Source organism: Calypte anna, chromosome 8 (genome assembly GCF_003957555.1).
Source record: "Calypte anna isolate BGI_N300 chromosome 8, bCalAnn1_v1.p, whole genome shotgun sequence".
Classification (NCBI taxonomy): domain Eukaryota; kingdom Metazoa; phylum Chordata; class Aves; order Apodiformes; family Trochilidae; genus Calypte; species Calypte anna.
The window spans coordinates 3,478,127-3,497,242 of record NC_044254.1 but is presented as its reverse complement, the minus strand read 5'-3'; the positions used below and the strand labels follow the sequence as shown (position 1 = coordinate 3,497,242).

The 19,116-nt window shown below is 48.6% G+C and overlaps 2 protein-coding genes across 3 annotated transcripts; both read right to left on the bottom strand.

Moving 5' to 3' along the window:
- Positions 1 to 1,347: 1,347 nt before the first annotated feature.
- On the bottom strand, positions 1,348 to 11,224 carry NCF2 (neutrophil cytosolic factor 2). 2 transcript variants are annotated; one of them, XM_030455244.1, is made up of 15 exons: positions 10,997 to 11,224; positions 10,100 to 10,182; positions 9,702 to 9,810; positions 9,348 to 9,482; positions 8,579 to 8,686; positions 7,719 to 7,778; positions 6,542 to 6,585; positions 6,187 to 6,328; positions 5,925 to 5,987; positions 5,603 to 5,681; positions 4,711 to 4,754; positions 3,866 to 4,017; positions 3,672 to 3,783; positions 2,948 to 3,098; positions 1,348 to 1,569 (listed from the first exon to the last, which is right to left on the bottom strand). In XM_030455244.1, the coding sequence occupies exons 1-15, from the start codon at positions 11,168 to 11,170 to the stop codon at positions 1,472 to 1,474; spliced, it is 1,554 nt and encodes a 517-aa protein (XP_030311104.1). In that variant the 5' UTR covers positions 11,171 to 11,224; the 3' UTR covers positions 1,348 to 1,471. The 2 variants fall into 2 exon arrangements, with proteins under 2 accessions (XP_030311104.1, XP_030311105.1); XM_030455245.1 differs by having other exon boundaries at positions 8,579 to 8,683.
- A 3,270-nt stretch (positions 11,225 to 14,494) lies between these two features.
- On the bottom strand, positions 14,495 to 18,908 carry ARPC5 (actin related protein 2/3 complex subunit 5). The gene is made up of 4 exons (XM_030455467.1): positions 18,657 to 18,908; positions 17,909 to 17,981; positions 16,172 to 16,348; positions 14,495 to 15,733 (listed from the first exon to the last, which is right to left on the bottom strand). Exons 1-4 carry the CDS (start codon positions 18,797 to 18,799, stop codon positions 15,671 to 15,673), a joined length of 456 nt encoding a protein of 151 aa, XP_030311327.1. The 5' UTR covers positions 18,800 to 18,908; the 3' UTR covers positions 14,495 to 15,670.
- Positions 18,909 to 19,116: the final 208 nt, after the last annotated feature.

Here is a 19,116-nt window from a genome sequence, read left to right as displayed (position 1 = left end):
TGTCCTGTTTATTTCCTGTGTAACTTGGCTGCAGGCTTTGAAAACTTGTTCTCCAGTTCTGGAGAAGTCAGAAGAAGGTTTGAAGTTGATTTTTAATCTTTTTTTTTTTCTATTTGGAAGAGAATATAAATTGGAGATTCTGGCTTGGGCTCAGTGCAGATAATTCAATTGTGGTTTTGTGCAATGTATTTCACCTACTGAACCAAAAGTCTGGGAGGTCAGCAGTGTGAAAAGCTCTCCCTCACTTGCAGGCTGGAATACTTGAGCTTGGCAGAGCACAAGCAATGGGAGGTGTAGAAGATGGAGCCTTCTGCCCTTGACCTCTCTGTAAATCAGGATGTTGGATGTTTGCAGCTGGTTTCTGAACAGCATATTTCCAGCTGTGTCAAAGAAAACCACAAGATACTTTTTTTTTTTTTTTTAAACAATGATCTTCAGAACAAGTTCCTTTATAAACAAATGAGATGTAATTATTGGGAGTGTGGGGAAACAAAGGTTGTGGATGGATGGTTGTGGTTACAGCTTGTGTGTTCTGAGGATGAGGCAGCACAGATGAGTGGAAGTGTTCAAGGAGAGGTTGGATGGAGCATCCTGGTCCAGTGGGATGTGTCCTTGCCCAGGGGGGTTGGAACTGATGTTGATCTTTAAAGTCCCTTCCAACTCAACCCATTCTGTGATTCCATGAGTCTATAATTATAAAATGCCAGAATGCTGCCAGCAGCTGTCAGAAGCCAGGAAAGGTGGAATGGTGTGAAAGTAGTGCCAGAGGGGGACAAGTTTTTGGATGCAGAAGGGGGAATCCAACTTGTGTAGGCTTCAGAAGTGATGTCTGTGCTACTGTGTGATCTTCAGAGGGTTTTTCTAACTTATTGGCTCCTCTGACTGCTAAGAGAAAGCTTTAAGGTGTGGCTCCCAAAGGTGAAACCTGTGTATATTTTATTTGTTGGTGAATAGCTCTGATGTGAATTATCAATTGGAGCAAGGCTGCAGAGCATCTGGTTTTTAACTTGTTGGCATTGGCAGGAATTTTTTTAGGATGTAAATGCTGTTGGGAAGTTCAGCTCTTCCCAGTCTGCAGCTTCCTGACTTCCAGGTCCTTTTCTGGCTCTGTCTGCAGAGCTGTAAAAGCAATGGAAATACCTTCTCCTGGTTTTTTTTTTCCCAGCTGCTGGATTTTCAGTAGAAAAGGTTTGCCAAGGAAAGCATAAGTGGGACAGAGCTGTTGCCAGCAGAACTCTTGGTGAGCAGTTTTTAGAACTCAATATATTCCTAAAGAGAAAGACAATTAGCAAGTTTTTAATCATCACCTTGTTTAGACAACAATGTAAAAGGGGAAATAGAAAAGAAAGCTTTTAATACAACAGAATTTTAAGTCCATTTTCCAATAGTGATTTATATGGAAACTCCTTAATTGCAGTTAAGTTGAATTCTTGATTTCTTTCCATGTCTACAACTTTAAGCTCCTCTGAAGTCACATCTGCTGCTCTTCAGTCTTAGAGTTTTGAACAAAAGCAGATGGGAAGATGCCAATCTTCCCTTGGCACTGCCCTTCCAACCAGTCTTCATTCACTGAAAGGTAAAATTGGTAAAATTGTGGGGTTTTTTCCTGCTTTTTTTTTTCCTGCTTTTTTTTCCTGCTTTTTTTTTCCTGCTTTTTTTTTCCTGCTTTTTTTTTCCTGCTTTTTTCCCCCTGCTTTTTTTCCCCCTGCTTTTTTTCCCCCTGCTTTTTTTCCCCCTGCTTTTTTTCCCCCTGCTTTTTTTCCCCCTGCTTTTTTTCCCCCTGCTTTTTTTCCCCCTGCTTTTTTTCCCCCTGCTTTTTTTTCCCCCTGCTTTTTTAAAGCAGTTTCTGATGTTTTGGCTTCCCTCAGGCTCAGCTCAGGAGGGACACAGATGCCCTGTGCAGGGGATATACCTAATTCTTCACTCATTGTGAGTTCACTTGCAGCTTTTGCTGGAGCACACTAACCTGATCCTCCTCCCTGTTTGGCATGGGCTGGAATGGATCCAACCTTGAAACCAGGTACAAGATTTTGCTGAGATTTAGCCCCAACTTAAGGCATGGGGCAGTGGCCAAAGTGAGGCATCCCCTTGAAAAAAGTAACATGTGATCCATAAAGCTAAAAAAAAACTCTTAAACTTTGAGGAATGGGGTGGTGGGAACAGGGGTGTGATGGAAATAGGGGGGAGGAAGGATGTGTAACATGGATCTGTGAGTGAGAAGGCTGTGGGAAAGCTGGGGGCAGTGTATGGGGCTGTTGTAGGGGCAGAAGGCACTCAGGGGAAGCAATCTTGCAGATGTTGGGTCCTGTTTGTCTTGTGGCTCCTGGGACTTCACTAGAAAGCTGCAAACTCCCCTTCATCAGGAGTGTGCACAGCAGCAGCTGAAATCCCTCAGTAGGTTGGATACTTGTATTTGTTGTTGTTCTTTATAGGGAAGGAGCAAATTTGCCCCAGGAATCTTAGAACTGGAAGCTCAGTGTCCCAGCTTTTAGCAGGGTGAAGGAAAGCAGCTCTTGGATGCATCCTTGTCCTTTTCCCTGGATTCCACCTGCCACCTCATGCATCTCTAACCTCACACAGTGCCAGTTTTCTCGAGTGCCCTCTGGCAGAAATCCAAGCAGATGATTTTTCTATCTCAAAGTGTCAAACTGCAACTTCCAGGAGGAGGTATTTGCTCTCAGGCTGCCTGAGACGAGCTGATGCTCTGCAGGTTCCCAGCATGAAGCAGTTTGCTTGGGAGGACAGGAGAGCTCAGGAAAAGAGATCAGAGTTCCTTGGGATGCTTGTAGGTGCCACCAAAGAACACAAAACCCACAGCTGACCAAATAACCTGAGAGCTTTTGGCCTCACTTGGCAGATGCTGAGAAACCACAAGGACAGCACTGGGCACCTTGGGGTCAGTCCCACACTCTCCCCAAAGCTGGGAAGTCCCTGAAAGCACCATTACCTTTGGATAAAACCAGGATCACATCTCCTGCCTGGAATTCCAGGTCTTCAGGCTGAGTGGCTTCATAATTGTACAGAGCTGTGACATGGGTTGCTGCCCTCTCCTCTGGTGCTGTGTCCTGCAGCAGCTCTTCTGGTAAAAACCCCTTTCCCTAGGGCAGGAAATAAGCTGGTGAGGACACTTTTTGTCTTCTACTCCTCTGTGCCAGGGTACAGGTTCTCTTGGAGAACAAGGCTAACAAGGAGCATCTGAAGGACCTGGGATTGTTTAGCCTGGAAAAAAAATGAGGCTGAAGGGGAGACCTTGTTGCTCTCTACAACTCTCTGCAAGGTGGGTCTCTGCTTCCCAGTGAGAAGTGATAAAACAAGAGGAAATGGCCTCAAGTTGTGCCAGGGGAGGTTTAGATTGGATACTGGGAGCAATTTCTTCAGGCCCTGGCACAGGGTGGTGGAATCACCATCACTGAAAAGCCATGTGGATGAGGTGCTGAGGGATGTGGTTTAGTGGTGGCCTTGGCAGTGCTGGGTTGGACTTGATGATCTTAAAGGTCTTTTCCAACCAAAAGGATTCTGTAGTGTTGTGATTCTAAGCTCTGCTTCTCCTCCTTCTTTTGCTCCTCTGCCTTCCACTAGGTCTCTGGCTGGCTTTGTAAGCCCCAAGCCTGCACTCACAGCAAGGAAATCAAAAGCAACCTCTGCTTAGGTGCCTGTTTGCTGTCACTGACCTCTGTGCTATCACACCAGACTGTCAGACAGTAATCCTTGCTCTGCCTCCAGGCTGCCTTCAGGTCCTCAGTGTTCAGAGCCACCAGCTCTTGGCTCTCTGTAGGTTTGTACCTGGGGGTGCCAAGGATACACAGGGTAAGTGTGAGAGCCCTGAAAACACAGCTCCTGCTCCTGCCAGCAGGCAATGTCTCACCTCAGCTTGGTGTGCTCAGGCTGGAGCTCCAGCTTCTTGCAAACCAGGTCCAGGAGCTCTGTGTAGGAGAGATCTGGCTCAACCTGCAGGGCTACTGTGTATTTGTAATGCACCTTGAGGATGTGAGGGCTGGAGGTGGCTGCTGCAGCCTCCTGTGGGTAGCAAATTGGATGTGAGAGCTTGTGTGGCTTGGTTGAGGGCAGGGAGGGACTGGAAACCTGGGAATGGTTGCCTGAGTCAGATTTGGGCTGCAGGGCATCGTGTGTCTGCAGGTCAGGGAGATGTCTGCTGCTCCATCCAGCCTTTGGCACTTCCCTTGGGGCAGCTCAGTGCCACCCAAGCAATGGTTGGATGTGTGGCTGGTTGGCACAGGAGTAGATGAGGCATTTAACAATCCAGGCAGGGCTTTTGGTGACCAAATTTGAGGTCTATCAACCCTTCAACCCCCTCATTCTTAATTTTTGAGTTGGGATTGTCATGGTTTCCCATCTCTCTCCCCACTGTGGCCTCCTGATGCCCTGCCCAGAAGTTGGGGGTGTTACACCCAAACTCCTATTTTTTTTCCTTCTCAAATGCCACCTGAGTTGTACTGGGGCTCTGCTGCCAGCCAAGGCTGGGGAGCAGATCTGCAGGAGCCTGAGTCTCCCAGTTGGGTCTTGATGGCCTTTAGGCCTTGGTTCTGTTTTGGGGAAGCTCCTGGATGATGAAAACCTGAAACACTTCCAGGGCCATGGTGTTTGCTGGGCCTGTCAGCACCTTTCAGTGTGCCAGAAATCAGGGTTTGTAACATGGCCTTTGGGATCCTCATCCAGGGGGCTTTGGGATCCACATCCAGGGGGTGTTACCTGGGTCACTTGGCTCAGTTGTGTTGCAGGAGCAGGAGTGTGGTCTGTGGAGAGAAAAAGAGTTGGCATAGCACAAGGGATGGTGTCAGCATTGCTGCTCTGGGCCTAAAGCTGCATTTGGATCTCCTTGACACCCCATCAATGTTTTGTGATGTTTTGTGGGGGGGCAGCATGAGCTGGGATGGGATTTATCTCCAAGATTTAGCTGTAACCACCAAGCAGAGGTTTGGGCTCTGTGCTTTCCCTCCTATAAGGACAAAAGCTTTAGATGACTTTGCTGAGTGGGTTTAAAAAAAAAACAACTAAAAAAACAAAAAATATGAGTCTCTGGTTTTAGTGTCCTTGCCCTTCTGCTCTCCTCAAGTCCACACTGAAAACTGGAGGCAATTCTTGTCCTTCACTGGAGTTCATACCCCCAGGTAGGGTGATTGGATGCAGGTTTGAAGTCCCATCACACGGATCTGTTCTGTGTTTTGTCAGGGCTGTGACAGGACTGTTCTTACTCTGCTCCCAAGTGCAGAGCCTTGGGAGCCTAAAGCTGCTTTGGATAGGTTTTGGTGCCATAAAAATGCTCTTTGAAATTATTTGGCTCTTGAGATGTATGGACAAGCTGGGTCACTTGCCCCATTTCTATCCCCAAGGTTTTTTTTTTCCCCATTAGTTGCTGTGCTAATTAAGAGGAATTTGCTTTCCTCAGGGCCCTGTGTGCTCTTTTCTCTGCTGTCCTCAGCCCTGGAGCTGCCATCTCTGCCTCCTGCTTTATCTCCTGGACTGCAAATGGTCTTGGGAATGAGACAGAGATGAGCTCTGCTCCTGGTCTCAAAGGGTGAGGACGTGGCCATGAGAATCCCGTCTCAAACCTGCTGCCTGGGATTTTCCCATCCTCACTGACCTGGTGCTGGCTTCTGCAGCTTCTCCAGGACAGTGGAACTGGTTGGCTCTGGGATCTTGGCTTCAAGAGGGATTTCTTCCTGTGCCAACAGGAGAAAGGTAATGCTGTCAATCCTACCCTTCCTGAGGGAGCTGGGCACTGACTTTTGCAGCTCTGAGCTCATCTTAAGGTGACCATGAGCCAGAAGAACCAACCCCAGCATTATGAGAGAGAGGGAGGGTGTTGCAGGTGGAGGTCCTGCTTGAAAACCCAGAAGAGGTGGTGGGTGAATGTTTGGGGATCTGCCCTCCCCAGGACACCCCCTCCACCACCCCCTCCTCACCTGGATGTGCAGTTTGTTCTGGAGCTCCACAGGCTCAAGGAAGTTGCAGGGTACAATCCCTTTCTGCAGGGGAAGCAGAGATGAGTGGGGATTGCTTGGCAAGGAAGCAGCTTGCTGCTGGAGGACACAGCTGAGCTTGTTCTTGCACTCTCCTAAAACCAGGAGAGTCCCTGAGGCTTGCAGATGAGTTGCTGCAGGTTGGGTTTTAACCTCTGCAAGCACTTCCCAGTATCCCCCCCCACTGTCCCCCTCCCCCTGATACCTTTCCATTGAACATCACAGTGGCCCAGTTGTCTTTCTCTTTCTTCAGGACAAAGACAATGTTTCCTGGGAGAACCTGAAGCTCCTCAGCAGTCTCAGGGATGAACTCATAGAGGACACGGTGTGGCTGCCCCTCCAGGGCCCTGGGTGAGGGTGGGAGCAGCACTTGGCTCAGGAGGGGGTGGGTAACATCCCTGTTTTACTTGATAGGGGAAGCCCAGAGCTCTGCCTCTATAATCCTTTCCCTGCCCTCCCTCCATCCCTTCCCAGTTTTGGATGCCACCTGGCAACTCAGCTGTGATGGGCCAGGATGGGATGGAGCTGAGATAGCCCAGCCCCTCTTTCCCCCAACTCACCTGAGGATTTCGGGGGTCTTGGGCCTGGGTGGAGGACCAGAGGACTGCCAAGACAAAAAGAAAAATCACCAGGAATTGGGGAGATTCTGGTTGCTTTGCAGCAGTGACCTGCAGCCTTTGCTGGTGTCAGGTCAGATAATTTAAACCTAAAGGAATTATTTTTTTTTTTTTCTGGTTCTGCAGCTGGATGATAGAAGTTTTCCTCTTTGCCAGCCTGATGCATAACCCAGCTGTTTTAAGTGCCCTGAGGAATATGACTGGTTTTGCTCCTCCAAACAAGCAGTTCCCAAGTTCTTTCCCCAGTGTCTGGTTTTCAGGGCACAATCTTGGATTTATTGATGATTTTTCAGCTTGCAGAGAGCTGCCTTCAGGAATTTGAGGTCAGTTTAAGCACTGAGATGTGCTTCCCTGTGTCTTATCATGCCTGTAAAATCCTCAGCTGCCATTGCAGTGCTTCACAGATTCTCCTCATTTAAAGCCTCTGGATTTTATCAACCCTCTGAAGGAGCTCCTTGAGCTAAGCCTGACTCTTGCAGTGAGGTGTCAACACTTGGCTGTGGTGAGAATGTGTGTGTTTCATCTTGTGGAATGGTGCTGTAGGCTGCAGCAGCTCCACTTCCCCATATTCTCTCAAAAGGCTGCAGGAAAAACCCTTTTAGAGATGGAAAGATGCTGCTACATCATCAGGATAGTGGCATGGAAAGCACAAAGGGCTTATATATCTATATATTTATATTTATATATATAAAACACCTGTCACCATATTGATAAACACTCTTTGGAACCACTCTGACAGTAGGAGGATAAACTAGGAGGATGAAAGCAGAACTGCTCTTGTTGCTCTGCTCAAGCTTAGGCAGATTGAGCCAGTGATGAACAATTAACCCAGTGATGAACAATTAACCCAATCTTCCAGGGGGGGCCACCAGGCAACCACTTTGCTTTTCAGGGGACTGCCTTATCCTCAACAACAGCCACAGGGGGGTTTGTGCTGGAGAAAGCAGCTGAGATGTGCAGGCAGCATCCACCTCCTCTCTGCAGCCCCAGTGGAAGGTTCATGGTGCTGCTGCTGCTTTTTGCTGCCTACCAGGAGCCAGAGCCCTTGGTGAGCTGTGGGACTGAACCCATCCCCATCCTGGACCTTTCTTGAGGAGGTTGTTGATCACTGGTGCCTTACCTGGGGTTGGAGTGGAGCAAATCCTGAAAAATTGTCCTTGTCTACCACAGATGCCACCACCTAGTGCCAAGGACAGACAGACAGACAGTGACTTGGTGCTCATAAACCTCTCTCAGACATCTCTTCACCTTCTTCCTTTGCTGTGGGCCACGGCAGGCACTTTTAGGACACTTTGGGTTCAAGAGGGGCTGTGATTTTAGGTTATGCATCTTTGGCTACAGACTGATTGCTTGTGGCACCAAAACTCAACTGTGCCAAGGTCTCAGGTCTTGGCTCCAACATTTCTGCAGTTGGAGTCATTATAAGCTAAAAGTTTCCCTTTGTATTTTAATCAGAGTCAGGATGGCCAACTGGAGCCTTTACCTCCTCTAGTAGCTGCTTTCCAACTTGAAGTATTATTTAGGAAGTTTATAAATATTTGTGTGCAAGTTTCTGGGGATTCCCTGTTCCCCAGAGCTTGCACAACCAATGGGTCACTTTCCAGAGGCTGATATCCCAGTGCTTGGATTTGGGGGACTTGTGGGAGAAAAGCCTGCTTGCTTAGCTGAGCTGAAAAGTCCCTTTCAAATGGAGCAGGGGAAGAACTGGAGGTCATTTTTAGGCATCAGTTTTTAAATAGCTTCTCTTTTTCCCCCTGAAAAAATTTTGGCTCAAGTTAAAGCCCCAGAGCTCAGAGGGTTATGATCAGTGGCACAAAGTTGGGTAGCCATACTCTGCAGAAAAATGCTTTTAGCTCCCCTGAGACCCCCCCAAATCATCCCTCCATGCCTGGGGAGATCCCCAAGGAAGGCACAGACCACTCCTTATCTCAGGTTGCCCAGCAGGCAGCAGGAATGAACCCCCAGATCTTCCTTTCTTACCATAGCCTTCCCCAGATAGTCCTTCTTCTCCAGCTGAGCCACTTGCTTTTCATTTGGTCTGAACAGCTTCCCAGCAGGAATGGCCACCAGCTCACAGAGCTTCTGCTTCTGGAGCACAGAGAAGTCGTAGCACTCTTCAGAGGTGAGAGCTGGGACTGCTTCATGTCCCCTTCCTCCTGCCTCTGAGCTTAATTAAGGTCTCACTCCACAAAGTCAAAATGTCACAGCCCAACCCCAGCCCTGACATGGTCTATTTAACCTGACCTGTCACATTTTGCTCACCCCACTGCATTTTTCTACTAATACTGTAGCTAAAAGGCAGTTTCTCTGTCACTGGGATTTTCCCTTCTCCCCCCTTCTCCCCCCTTCTCCCCCCTTCTCCCCCCTTCTCCCCCCTTCTCCCCCCTTCTCCCCCCTTCTCCCCCCTTCTCCCCCCTTCTCCCCCCTTCTCCCCCTTCTCCCCCCTTCTCCCCCTTCTCCCCCCTTCTCCCCCTTCTCCCCCCTTCTCCCCCCTTCTCCCCCCTTCTCCCCCCTTCTCCCCCCTTCTCCCCCCTTCTCCCCCCTTCTCCCCCTTCTCCCCCCTTCTCCCCCCTTCTCCCCCCTTCTCCCCCTTCTCCCCCCTTCTCCCCCTTCTCCCCCCTTCTCCCCCTTCTCCCCCCTTCTCCCCCCTTCTCCCCCCTTCTCCCCCTTCTCCCCCTTCTCCCCCCTTCTCCCCCCTTCCTGCAGTGAGCAAGGACAGACAGTGGCTGTGATTCCTGCTCCTCCTTACCAGGATGGCTTCCATGGCCCTGTCAATCTTGTTGTGCTGGGGCTCACTCTTCATGCTCACAGCCATGGTCAGGTATTCCTCAGCTTTTTTCCAGTCCTCCATTGCAGCATACACCAGGGCAATGTTGCAGAGAATCTACCAAAGGGATAGGAGTAAGGAAACCAAATTTGAGAGCTGGGGGATCCCTGCCAGGAATGGGCAGCCCAGTGGGGGCATCATGCACTTGCTTGCTTTCTTGCAAGCCTCTCCTATAGGAGAAGGAGAGGACCTTGACTGTCCTTTCCCTAATTTTTTTTTTTTTTGAGGTGGTGAACAGCCTCTCAGGATGAAACCTGCCAGCCAGGTCTTGCTCACCTCACAAGCAAAGAGTCTGTACCGCAGCCCCAGAATCTTGTAGTCAATGAGTTGGTTGCCTCTCAGCTGGGCCAGGGCCTCTTCGAAATCATTGAGTGCCTTCTCATGGCTGTGAAGCAGAGGACAAGGGTGTCACAGCCTCTTGGTGGCAATCTGCCTGCAGTCAGCCTCTTGAATCTCTACTTAAACTTGTCTGTATTTAGCTGAGTCTCTCCTAACCCCTTGCAGTGATTTTTGAGGCACCCAGGGAGTGATGCTCCAAGACTGTGGTGCTGATGGAGCCTCTGCTTTACCTTGAGGCTTTGTGATTTTTGGCCCCTGGGGCATCAGCCCCTCCTCAGCTGAAGTTTGGCATCTCCACAGGTGGCAAAGCCAGAAGATTAAAGCCTCCCACTCACTTCTGCCTCCAGTAAAACACTGTCCCCCGCTGGAAATAAGCCACTGCCAGGTGTTTGTCACAGCCAATGCTCCTGGTGAAAGCCTGCACAGAGATGGGAGGGTGGCAAGAAGAGGGTGAGAAGGTAAGAATCTTAAAGAATTGAGGTTGTGGAGCAGTTAGACCTCTCCTGCTTTAGCCAAGCTGGGCACTGACTGGGCAATGACTCCCTGCAGCACTGGACTGGGATGGTGAAACCTGTACCAGGATCCTCATTTTTTTTGAGCTGGAACCATCAGTGTCTGAGGGAACTGGAGAAAAGGAGGTTAAGGAGAGACCTCATCAACTCTCTACAACTCCCTGAAAGGAGGTTGGAGCCAGGGGGGTTGGTCTCTTCTCCCAGCTAAAAAGACAAGAGTTGAACCAACTCTTCAACTTGAGTTGTCCCCAAGCTGAGCCAGGGGGCGTTCAAACTGGATATTAGGAACAATTTCTTCACTCAAAGGGTTGTCAGGCCCTGGCACAGGCTGCCCAGGGCAGTGATGGAGTCACCATCTCTGGAGGGATTGAAAAGCCACGTAGATGTGGTGCTGAGGGATGTGGTTTAGTGGTGGCCTTGGCAGTGCTGGGTTAATGGTTGGACTTGATGATCTTAGAGGTCTTTTCCAACCAAAATGGTTTCCTGATCTGCCCCTGCTTGCTTGGTAGCTCAGTACCTCTGTGGTCACCCCTCAGAGAGAGAGAGGGTGAGCAGCAAACTGGGGGCTTCAGTGGGCAAACGGGTTCAGCAGGAACAGCCCAAGGGTGCCATGCTTTTTACCAGCTTGAAAAGCCCCCAAATCCTCTTAGTGAGACAGCAGCCCCCAGCTCCTTCCTTCCCCACCATGCCCATCCATCTGGCAGTGCCCCTGTCCCTTACCTCCTCTGCCTCAGCCAGCTTCCCCAGGACAAGATGGACACAGCCAATGTTAAAGCAGATTTTAGCAGCTGGGTTCTGGACAGCTGTGAAGGCTTCCAGAGCCTGTCCCCAATCCTTCCTGTCTGCTGCACACACCCCTTCTTGCCACAGCTGGATCGTCTCCACTAGGGACATGGTGCAGGGAGGTCCTGGGATGCCTTCTGGCTCTTGCCCCTCTCTTTGTCCTTCCTTGTGTGGCCTCTCTCTGGCTTCCTCTTCCTTACACTTTTGATGCCTGTGTCACAAACGTGGCAGGAAGTGGCCTCACCAGCATCACTGAAAGATGGCCCCAGGAAGGGGAAGTGGGATGGGGGCTGTTCCTCTGAGCAGGTTTCCCCACCAAGCTGGGTCAAGCACCAGGTCCTCTCTGGGAGCCACTCCTTGAGTTTTGCTTCTCCAGGTTTTTCATGACCAGCCACAGATTTTGCCAGCTGGGTGGTAGAACAGGACACATTTTGGGTTGCAAAGCCATGGGGCAAGTGGAGCAGCTGAGCCCCTTGTGCCTTCTGAAGTTTGGTCCTTGATGGAGATGGTTCCTGCAGGCATCTCCTTGCCACTGGGCCAGGGCTGCTTGCCTGCTCACCCAGGAGGGGAGGTGAAATTCAGCCCTGGGAAATCTTTTCCTTTATCCCACTGAGGAATTCCCACTGCTGAGGGGGCATGAGGATGAGCCCTGGCAGCAGTGGTAGCTCATGCTCAGCCCAACATCATTTCTGCCAAGGTTTTTGATGGCTAATGGGATGGAACTTGTCTCTGGAGCATCAGGGGGATGCACTCTGGGCACTGTTGGCAGGGATCTCTTAGACAGCTCCTGTGGGCTTCCTACAGGAGCACAGAGGGGACCCCTTGACCTCCAGAAAATCAGAGGGAAAAGCAACCAGCTGAAGTGATGCTGAAGGAGAGGGGTAGGTGTAGGAAAATATCCCCCTGAGGTGCCTTTTCTCATTCCTGTGGGGCATGGGAGACCCCATCTTACAACCAAATATTTAACTTTATGGGAGGGATAATTTTCTGCTCATTTAATTATCTGAATTGATCCTGAATGGGTCAGGTTCTCAAAATTGCTACAAAGGGAGCTGGAGAAGGATGCAAAATCACCTGTGGTGAGTGTTTGGGGTTTTTTCTCCTTCATTTCATGGGAAGATGGTATCTGAAAGATGCAAGCACAGCAATCATTCACAGCAGCTGTCCCTCTACATGGTTATTTTTAATGTAACATTCAAGGAGTTTCAAAGCTGTGATAAACACACCCTGCTTACTGTGTCTTCTGTTCCCCTTTCTCTTTTCAAGTTGATTTAATAGTCCTGTGATAAAGTCCAAGAGGAAGTGAGTAGCAGAGATGGTGACACCTCCTGTGGGAGATTCCTGGAATCCAGCACAAACTCAGATGACCAAGAGTTGGGTAGGAAACACACAGAAATACCCCAGTTGGTATAGCAACAATATGCACACGTTTCTCATCAAAAAAAGAGATTTAAAAAAAAATTATTTGGGGAATTAGAAAACATTAAGGAGGAGGAAAAACCTTGTTTGGGAGCTCTGTAATGCAGGAGTGGAGGAGAGTGCCCAGCCTGGAAGGGAGGTCTGAGTGCTCTCTCTGCACAGGACCTGATTTTTTTATTTTTTATTTTTTTGCTCTCTCCCTAAATGGTGTCAGGGAGCAAGGCAGGAGCTGCAGGAACTCTTTGGCCCAGTGACAGCTGACTCAGAACCCAGGACTTGGCAGGACAGAGGCTCTGGGCAGCAGGAGATGCTTCTCAAAGCTGTTACAACAGCAGGATGTGACTTACACATTGCCACATGCCCTGGCCAAAGGCAGGGAGGGGAGGGTTACAAATGCCCCCCAGAAGCTCTGAGCCTTCCTACCAGAGCTCTGCAAATCCCACTCCCCTTCAACTCAACCCACTCTGCATATAAAGGGTTTTTCACTGGAGGTTTCCTTCTCATATTAGGAAGGGAAATGAATTTTGCAAAATTAACTTGTTTAGGGATTTTTTTTTTTATTTCTTCCCTGCCCATCTTTCTCTGTTTCATCTTTTAATTCCTGATACAGCACAACAGGTTTTTAACATCTCTGCTGTAGCACTGGGGCAGCAGTTCCACATCCTGGGATGCCCAAGGATTTGATGTTGTTCTGGATTTGCTCAGCCAGTGGCAGCTCATGTGTAAGGGGAAGAAAAGAATCCAGACTCCAGGTGCTGTTTAGGATATTGTGATATTTGTATGATCCATGACATGGAGCAAGGCAAGAATTGGAGGAAAAGGGCAATTTTAAAAAACTAATTTATCTTTTTTAGCTTCCTGTCGTCCAGTTAACAGAGATGCCTTCCTGCACACCTTGCACTGCTGCCCCTCTGTAAGTGGATTGGTGCAAATGGCAATGAACATGTTTAATGTAAATGTACATGTTTAATGTAAATGTCTTCATCCCAGCCCAGCATGAGGGGACACAGGAGAACCTCTAGGATTGCTGCTCTTGTTGCCTTCCTTTTCCTAATAGCACCCAGAGGTAAGCTGGCATGCTATGAACATCAATAGTTTTGGAAAAGACTTTTCCCCTACCTGGGACTACAGCATTTTTTTTTAATTGAGGATTTTTTGGTCTCTTAACCAAGTTTAGACTAACAGAGGAAAACAGAGAAGCCAAACACAGTCTCTGAGAGGATTTTAAGGATAGAACCCTTGCTGCAGGTGGCTGAAGCTGGTGAACCATGTGCTGTACATATGGTCAAACCCTGGATGTTTTCTGTGGTCTCTGCAGCAAGGTCAACTCTTGTGCTGTGCTCACCCAGTGCCTTCTGCTCTGCCTGTGTCCTGAAGAAGAAATGAAGAGGAAAAAAAGCATCCTAGGAAGGGAAGGTACCAAATGGTTGTGGGTAAACCACCCTGTTTCCTGTGGGTGTTGAGGCCCTGAGGACAGGGGCACTGTGCCCCCTGGAAGGGAGTTGGTGAGGGGAGGCATTAATATATCATTAGTGATGGTGTAGAGTCATCCCACCCATAGGTCACACCCAGGGCTATGTCTGTGTCTGAATTATTATTAAAAACAACATTAAATGATTAATCTTTGGGAGCTGGGCAGGCAGAGACACACAGAACCCTGAGTATGGAATTGGGAATGTTGCTTCACACAAACACCTTACTAAATCATTAGGCTTTTCTTCCTCTTGTTCTTGAAAAAACATCTCACATCAGTGGTTGAGAGAATCTCACTCTCTGGTTACAGTTTTAGCATAGGCAGAGAAATCTCTGGTTTGAAAAGGATCTTTAAATATCCCTCCCAAGTAATCCCAGATTTTCTAGCTGGATGAAGCTGTGGATTGTTATTATGTATTACAAATAACTGCAAGAAAGTAAATCTGTCAAGAAAAATAATGGAAGGGAGAAGTTTTAGGGCTTGCTTTTTTATTCTTGTCCACCCTTGAACAACAGCCTGATGAAAGTAGTTCAGACAGCAAGTAAATATTCAGTGACAATTTATTGTTTAGTCTTCATTATTATTAAAAAAAAAAAAAAAAAACCCAAAACAGATATCAAAAACCAGCAAAGATTTCTCAAGTTCCTCAGCAGTTACACAACTGAGCTGCAGTAAAATGGTGAATGTAAAACATGAGTATTTCAGTCCTGGCCCTAAACCAACAGTGATCTGTGTTCTGGAATGCCCTGGGCTTTCCTAATTATTTTTAAATTACTCCTTTTTATTTTTTGAGCCAATTCTAGCAAACACATAATGCAACATCAGTGTGAACAATCTGGTATCATTTAAGACCCTATGGATCTAGAACACAGAGGAGCTTTGCAGGTTTGGTGTGTGTTTCAGATGACACCAGGCAGCCACTTTGTTGTGCTTTACAAAATCAAATCCCTTTCAAGTGGCTGAAAAATAATTTGGTGTGTGAAAGCTGCTTTTTCTTCTCTTCAGGATCTCTGCTCCCCAAAACAGAGCTCATTTAGCTGAGCTCTGGTGTAAATGGACCATCAGCCTTTTAAATTCTTTAAATGGTCTGCATGACAGATAATTTCATCCCCTTGCAGACTCAGCATTTGACCAGTCACAAGGAACCAGAACAGAATGGAAGATGTGAGATTAAGGAATGAAATATTTGACTCTCTGGAATGCTAATGGGGGTCAGAAGGGAGCTTTTGTTTTCTGTCCTATTCTTGGTGTAGGTTCAGAGGTTGAACAAAGGAAACATGGTCCAATAACCTGTATTAATAGCTGCCTCACTTCCCAAATACAGATCTCACATCAAAACACTGCTTGGCTAGTGAAAAGAATTCAGACACTGACCTGTGTCCCTCAGTATTTGCTCAGAATGGCAGGTCCAAATCTGCCATGATTATACACAAATGCAAGTCATCCTAAACATGAAGCTGTGTATGTCACCATATGTGTCACTTGAAATGTTCACAAGTACCAAATATTCCTGCTAGAAAGAAAATTGCACCTTCATCATTTTCCAGAATTTGAAAAGAAATCATGATATGCATTATTTTTCAGGTATGAAAAAAGCAGAGAGAGAAGGCAAGCTGAGAGACAGGCACTGTCCATGGGGCAGCCAGGGCATTTGGTAGTTGTGTTTTGCACAAGCATTCCCCACAGCTGGCTGGCAGACAACCCACTCACTGCTGGACTTAAACTGTCTTCCTGGCAGTCAGAACACGGACAATGGACCCTACTCCTCCAGCAGCCAGGGCCTGAGGAGAGAAACACAGCAATTAAGACAGCAATTAAGACCACCTTGAGGTAGCTACTGAGTGGAAATGTTTCCCAACTGTATTTCAAATGAACATCTCCTCACCCTTCACATTAAGAGTGAAAGGCTGGCACTAAGGGTGCTTTTATTTCCCTGTATAACCAACTTGCAAGTCTTGCTTCTCTCCAGAAAGGAAATTCTACTTCCCTCTCCTTGGATCACTGGACTGAGCCATTCTGGTTTCCTCAATCTGATGTAAAAACCAAATATTGACTAGAGATTCTTTACCCAAGGACCAGAAGGAGGCACATGAGAGCTTCCAGGCCCATATTCTCCTCCCAGCATCAAACACATTTCAGTTTTGCTGCTAAGTGAGATACCTCAGACCCAAGAACCTCCTCCCACAGATAATCCAGGTGAGTGTGCTCTACAAACAGACCTTCTCATGCCACTGCAGCAGCACAGTGCTGCTGTTGTCAGAGGGGCTTTCAAAGCCTTTGTAGATGTATTTCATCAGCAGATCAACACCATTCTTGTCCAGTGACTGCACAGCCTTCTCAATGTCATTGGCTTTGAAAGAGATGAGGACCTTCAGGACAATACTTTCTGCACGATCCTGGCAAGAAATAAGGAAGGCAGAGGGAATTAATTCTCATGCAAGGTGAGTTCAATTATTACTCATCTCTCCAACTAAGAAAACCAGATTTTTTTTTTCTTTAGCAATTTAAAAATATGCTTCATTAAGGCAGTTTGTGAGAAGAGCTTTTGATCTTGACATGCAACAGATGCCTTCCCAATGCTGAACAGAGTAAAAGAGCCTTTGTCCTGCTCTAGGTTTTCTGCCTCTGCTTGTGTTTGCAATTCTCTACCTACTAAATGAGATTGTGGCTAAATAAGTTTTGTGGGCTGGCAAGTTACAAAAGAATTATAAAAACTGACTGACCTCTCTTGTCACCACTGCCTTTTCAATGCTTCTGTACTGTGCCATTAGATACAACTATAACATTCCATGGAAATGCCACTGCCAGCCTGGAAGAGGCAATTGCTGGAAGCCACACGTTTTTAATAGTCAACTTCTGTCCCAGCCCACATATTCAGGTTGATCTGGATGTCATTTCAGGCCCAGGATGTGTATGGCATGATGAGAGCAGCAGATTAGCCATGTAGTCAGCAAAAAGCATCTCTTCCTGTTCATCCAACCCTAACTGAGGGAGGAATGAAATAAAAAGGGCTCGGGTATGTTGGACTTTTGAATAATTCATTTATACAAATAAGCCAATGAGCTTCCTTTTTCAGAAACTCTGGATGTTAGTATTCTTTAATGTCCCATAGCTGCTTGGCTCACAAGAGGAACTGGAAGTAAAAACATAAAAGTTCCAAGAGATCACTTAAAAATGAAGCCAAACATTAAAATTCAGTCACTCTGTTCTCTCCAGTTCCACTGCATTCAAAGTGTATTCTTGAGTAGATCAATATGGATCTAATGGAAACAAGTCATTAGATGAGGACAATTCTGTTCAATCTTTAATAAAACACTGGTTGTAACAAACACCAGCTGGATCTCAAAACCCTGTGAAAATCCCAGGAAAAGGCAGAGAAAATTGCTGCAGGCTCAGGCAATTTCACATCCTATCTGCCTGTTCCTCTCACTGCCAAAATCATGAGCCATTCAAGCTTTATTCTGGGGAGTTTATTCTGCCAGAGGGGGGGAGCACTTTTGTTTCCTGGCATTTTAATAGCTTAATTTTTCATTGGCTGTGATAACCAGTCCTTCCTTTTTTGTAGGTTCCCTGTTTAGCTGTGCAAGCAGAGATTCATTACTCAGAGCTGAGTAGTTCCTTGATCAAATGATGCCACTTCCATCCACATGGTGCTGCCAGGTCTGGATCAGGCACAGGCACCTGGAGAGGTGTGGGATGAGCCAGGGCACCCAACCTACAACCAAGGCACAAGGTAGGCAAAGACACATCTAGCACTGAGTTAAAGATACAGGGAGAGATGACACCTGAACTACAGTATTTTTGAGGTCATGAATATTTTGACACTGGGGAATACCTTAAACCCAGTTTCCTTGGCTTCCTCAAAGTCCCTCTGGCAGGGCTGGTGGGGTAGGGATTAGAGAAGCACGAAAAGGTTTTTAAGGAGTAACTCGTGAGTGAATTAATTACTACTTCACCTTCACAGCCTGGTTCTTTGTGTTGATAGGAGGGTTCTTCAGAGCTGCCTGTAGTGCAGCCATCATGTTCCCTGTGCCAGAGAGTCAAGGACCACACACCAAGTGTCTGGAAAGCAGCAGAACCAGCCCCAGGACAGTGATCCTTGGAGCTGGCATTTGCATAACTGGAAATCCTTAGGGATCAGGGGATGCCACGATTCCCTCAGGAGGCTGCAGTGTAGGGCAACCATTACCAGGGCATTTGAGGAAGCAGCAGCACCAACCAGAAGCGTTTTGGAGAATACTCCTTAAGTCCTTTGCTGAATGAGAATCCAAGTAAATTATTCTCCATCACTTCGGCCATTTACAGCCCTGAAGAACAGCTCCGCACCACAGCTGCCAGGACCCGGCACCAGGAAAAGCTTCTCCAGAGCCAGGCGGGTCAGGGGGCTGAGGGACCGGGCACAGGGCGCTCACCTTTCCGCCACAGGTAATTCCCACACCCCCCAAACATCCATAGGGCACCCCCAGACCCCAGGCAGCGGGAGGAAGCGGGCGCTGCCTCTCCCGGGAAGCCCCGGGCCCTCCCCTCCCACACCCTTTCCGCTCTCCTGCTCGGACACAGCCGGGTCAGCCCTTTCCCTCACCAGGCACGGATATTCCCATAAAACGCAGCCCCACGGACCGCACCTCCCCTCGCTGCCCCCCGCACCCTCCCGCCCCGCCGCTCCCCGCGGGACTATTCCCCGCCCGTCTGGCGGAAGGATATTGCCGCAGGCAGGAGTCCACCTCGCCTTCATCGGGCCCCGCTTGCCCATCGCCTCCTTCCTCCTCGTCCACGAACTTGTTCTCGTCGTACTCGTCCACATCCACCCGACGGAACCGGGCCGACGACACCGTGTGCTTCGCCATCCCCACCCGCTCCGCCGCCGCCGCCTCTTCCCCTCCCCGGCTCCGCCGCCGCCAACGCCGATCCTGCCGCGCACGCGCGCTCCGCTCCCTCTCCGTCGGCGCACGCGCATCCAGCGGCGAGGCGGGGCGCGCGGTGGCCGTTACCGGAGGAACCGTCACTGCGCGCGGAGAGGCGGGGAGGTGCGCGGGTGTGCGCGCTTCTCCTCAGAGAGCCCGGCACAGAGCCGCGGCTGTGCGCGCTTCTCCTGAGAGATCCCGGCACGGATCCGCGGCTGTGCGCGCTTCCCCTCAGAGATCCCGGCACAGAGCCGCGGCTG

Coding starts and splice junctions, on each gene's coding strand:
- NCF2 (XM_030455244.1), bottom strand. CDS start 11,170: ATGTCCCTAGTGGAGACGATCCAGCTGTGGCAAGAAGGGGTGTGTGCA. Junction 4,755..5,602: donor GCTGCAGAAGCCAGCACCAG/GTCAGTGAGGAT, acceptor TTCTCTCCACAG/ACCACACTCCTGCTCCTGCA. Junction 4,018..4,710: donor AACTGAGCCAAGTGACCCAG/GTAACACCCCCT, acceptor TGCTACCCACAG/GAGGCTGCAGCAGCCACCTC.
- ARPC5 (XM_030455467.1), bottom strand. CDS start 18,799: ATGGCGAAGCACACGGTGTCGTCGGCCCGGTTCCGTCGGGTGGATGTG. Junction 17,982..18,656: donor GTGGACTCCTGCCTGCGGCA/ATATCCTTCCGC, acceptor ACTCTCTGGCAC/AGGGAACATGATGGCTGCAC. Junction 16,349..17,908: donor CAAAGAACCAGGCTGTGAAG/GTGAAGTAGTAA, acceptor ATTTCTTGCCAG/GATCGTGCAGAAAGTATTGT.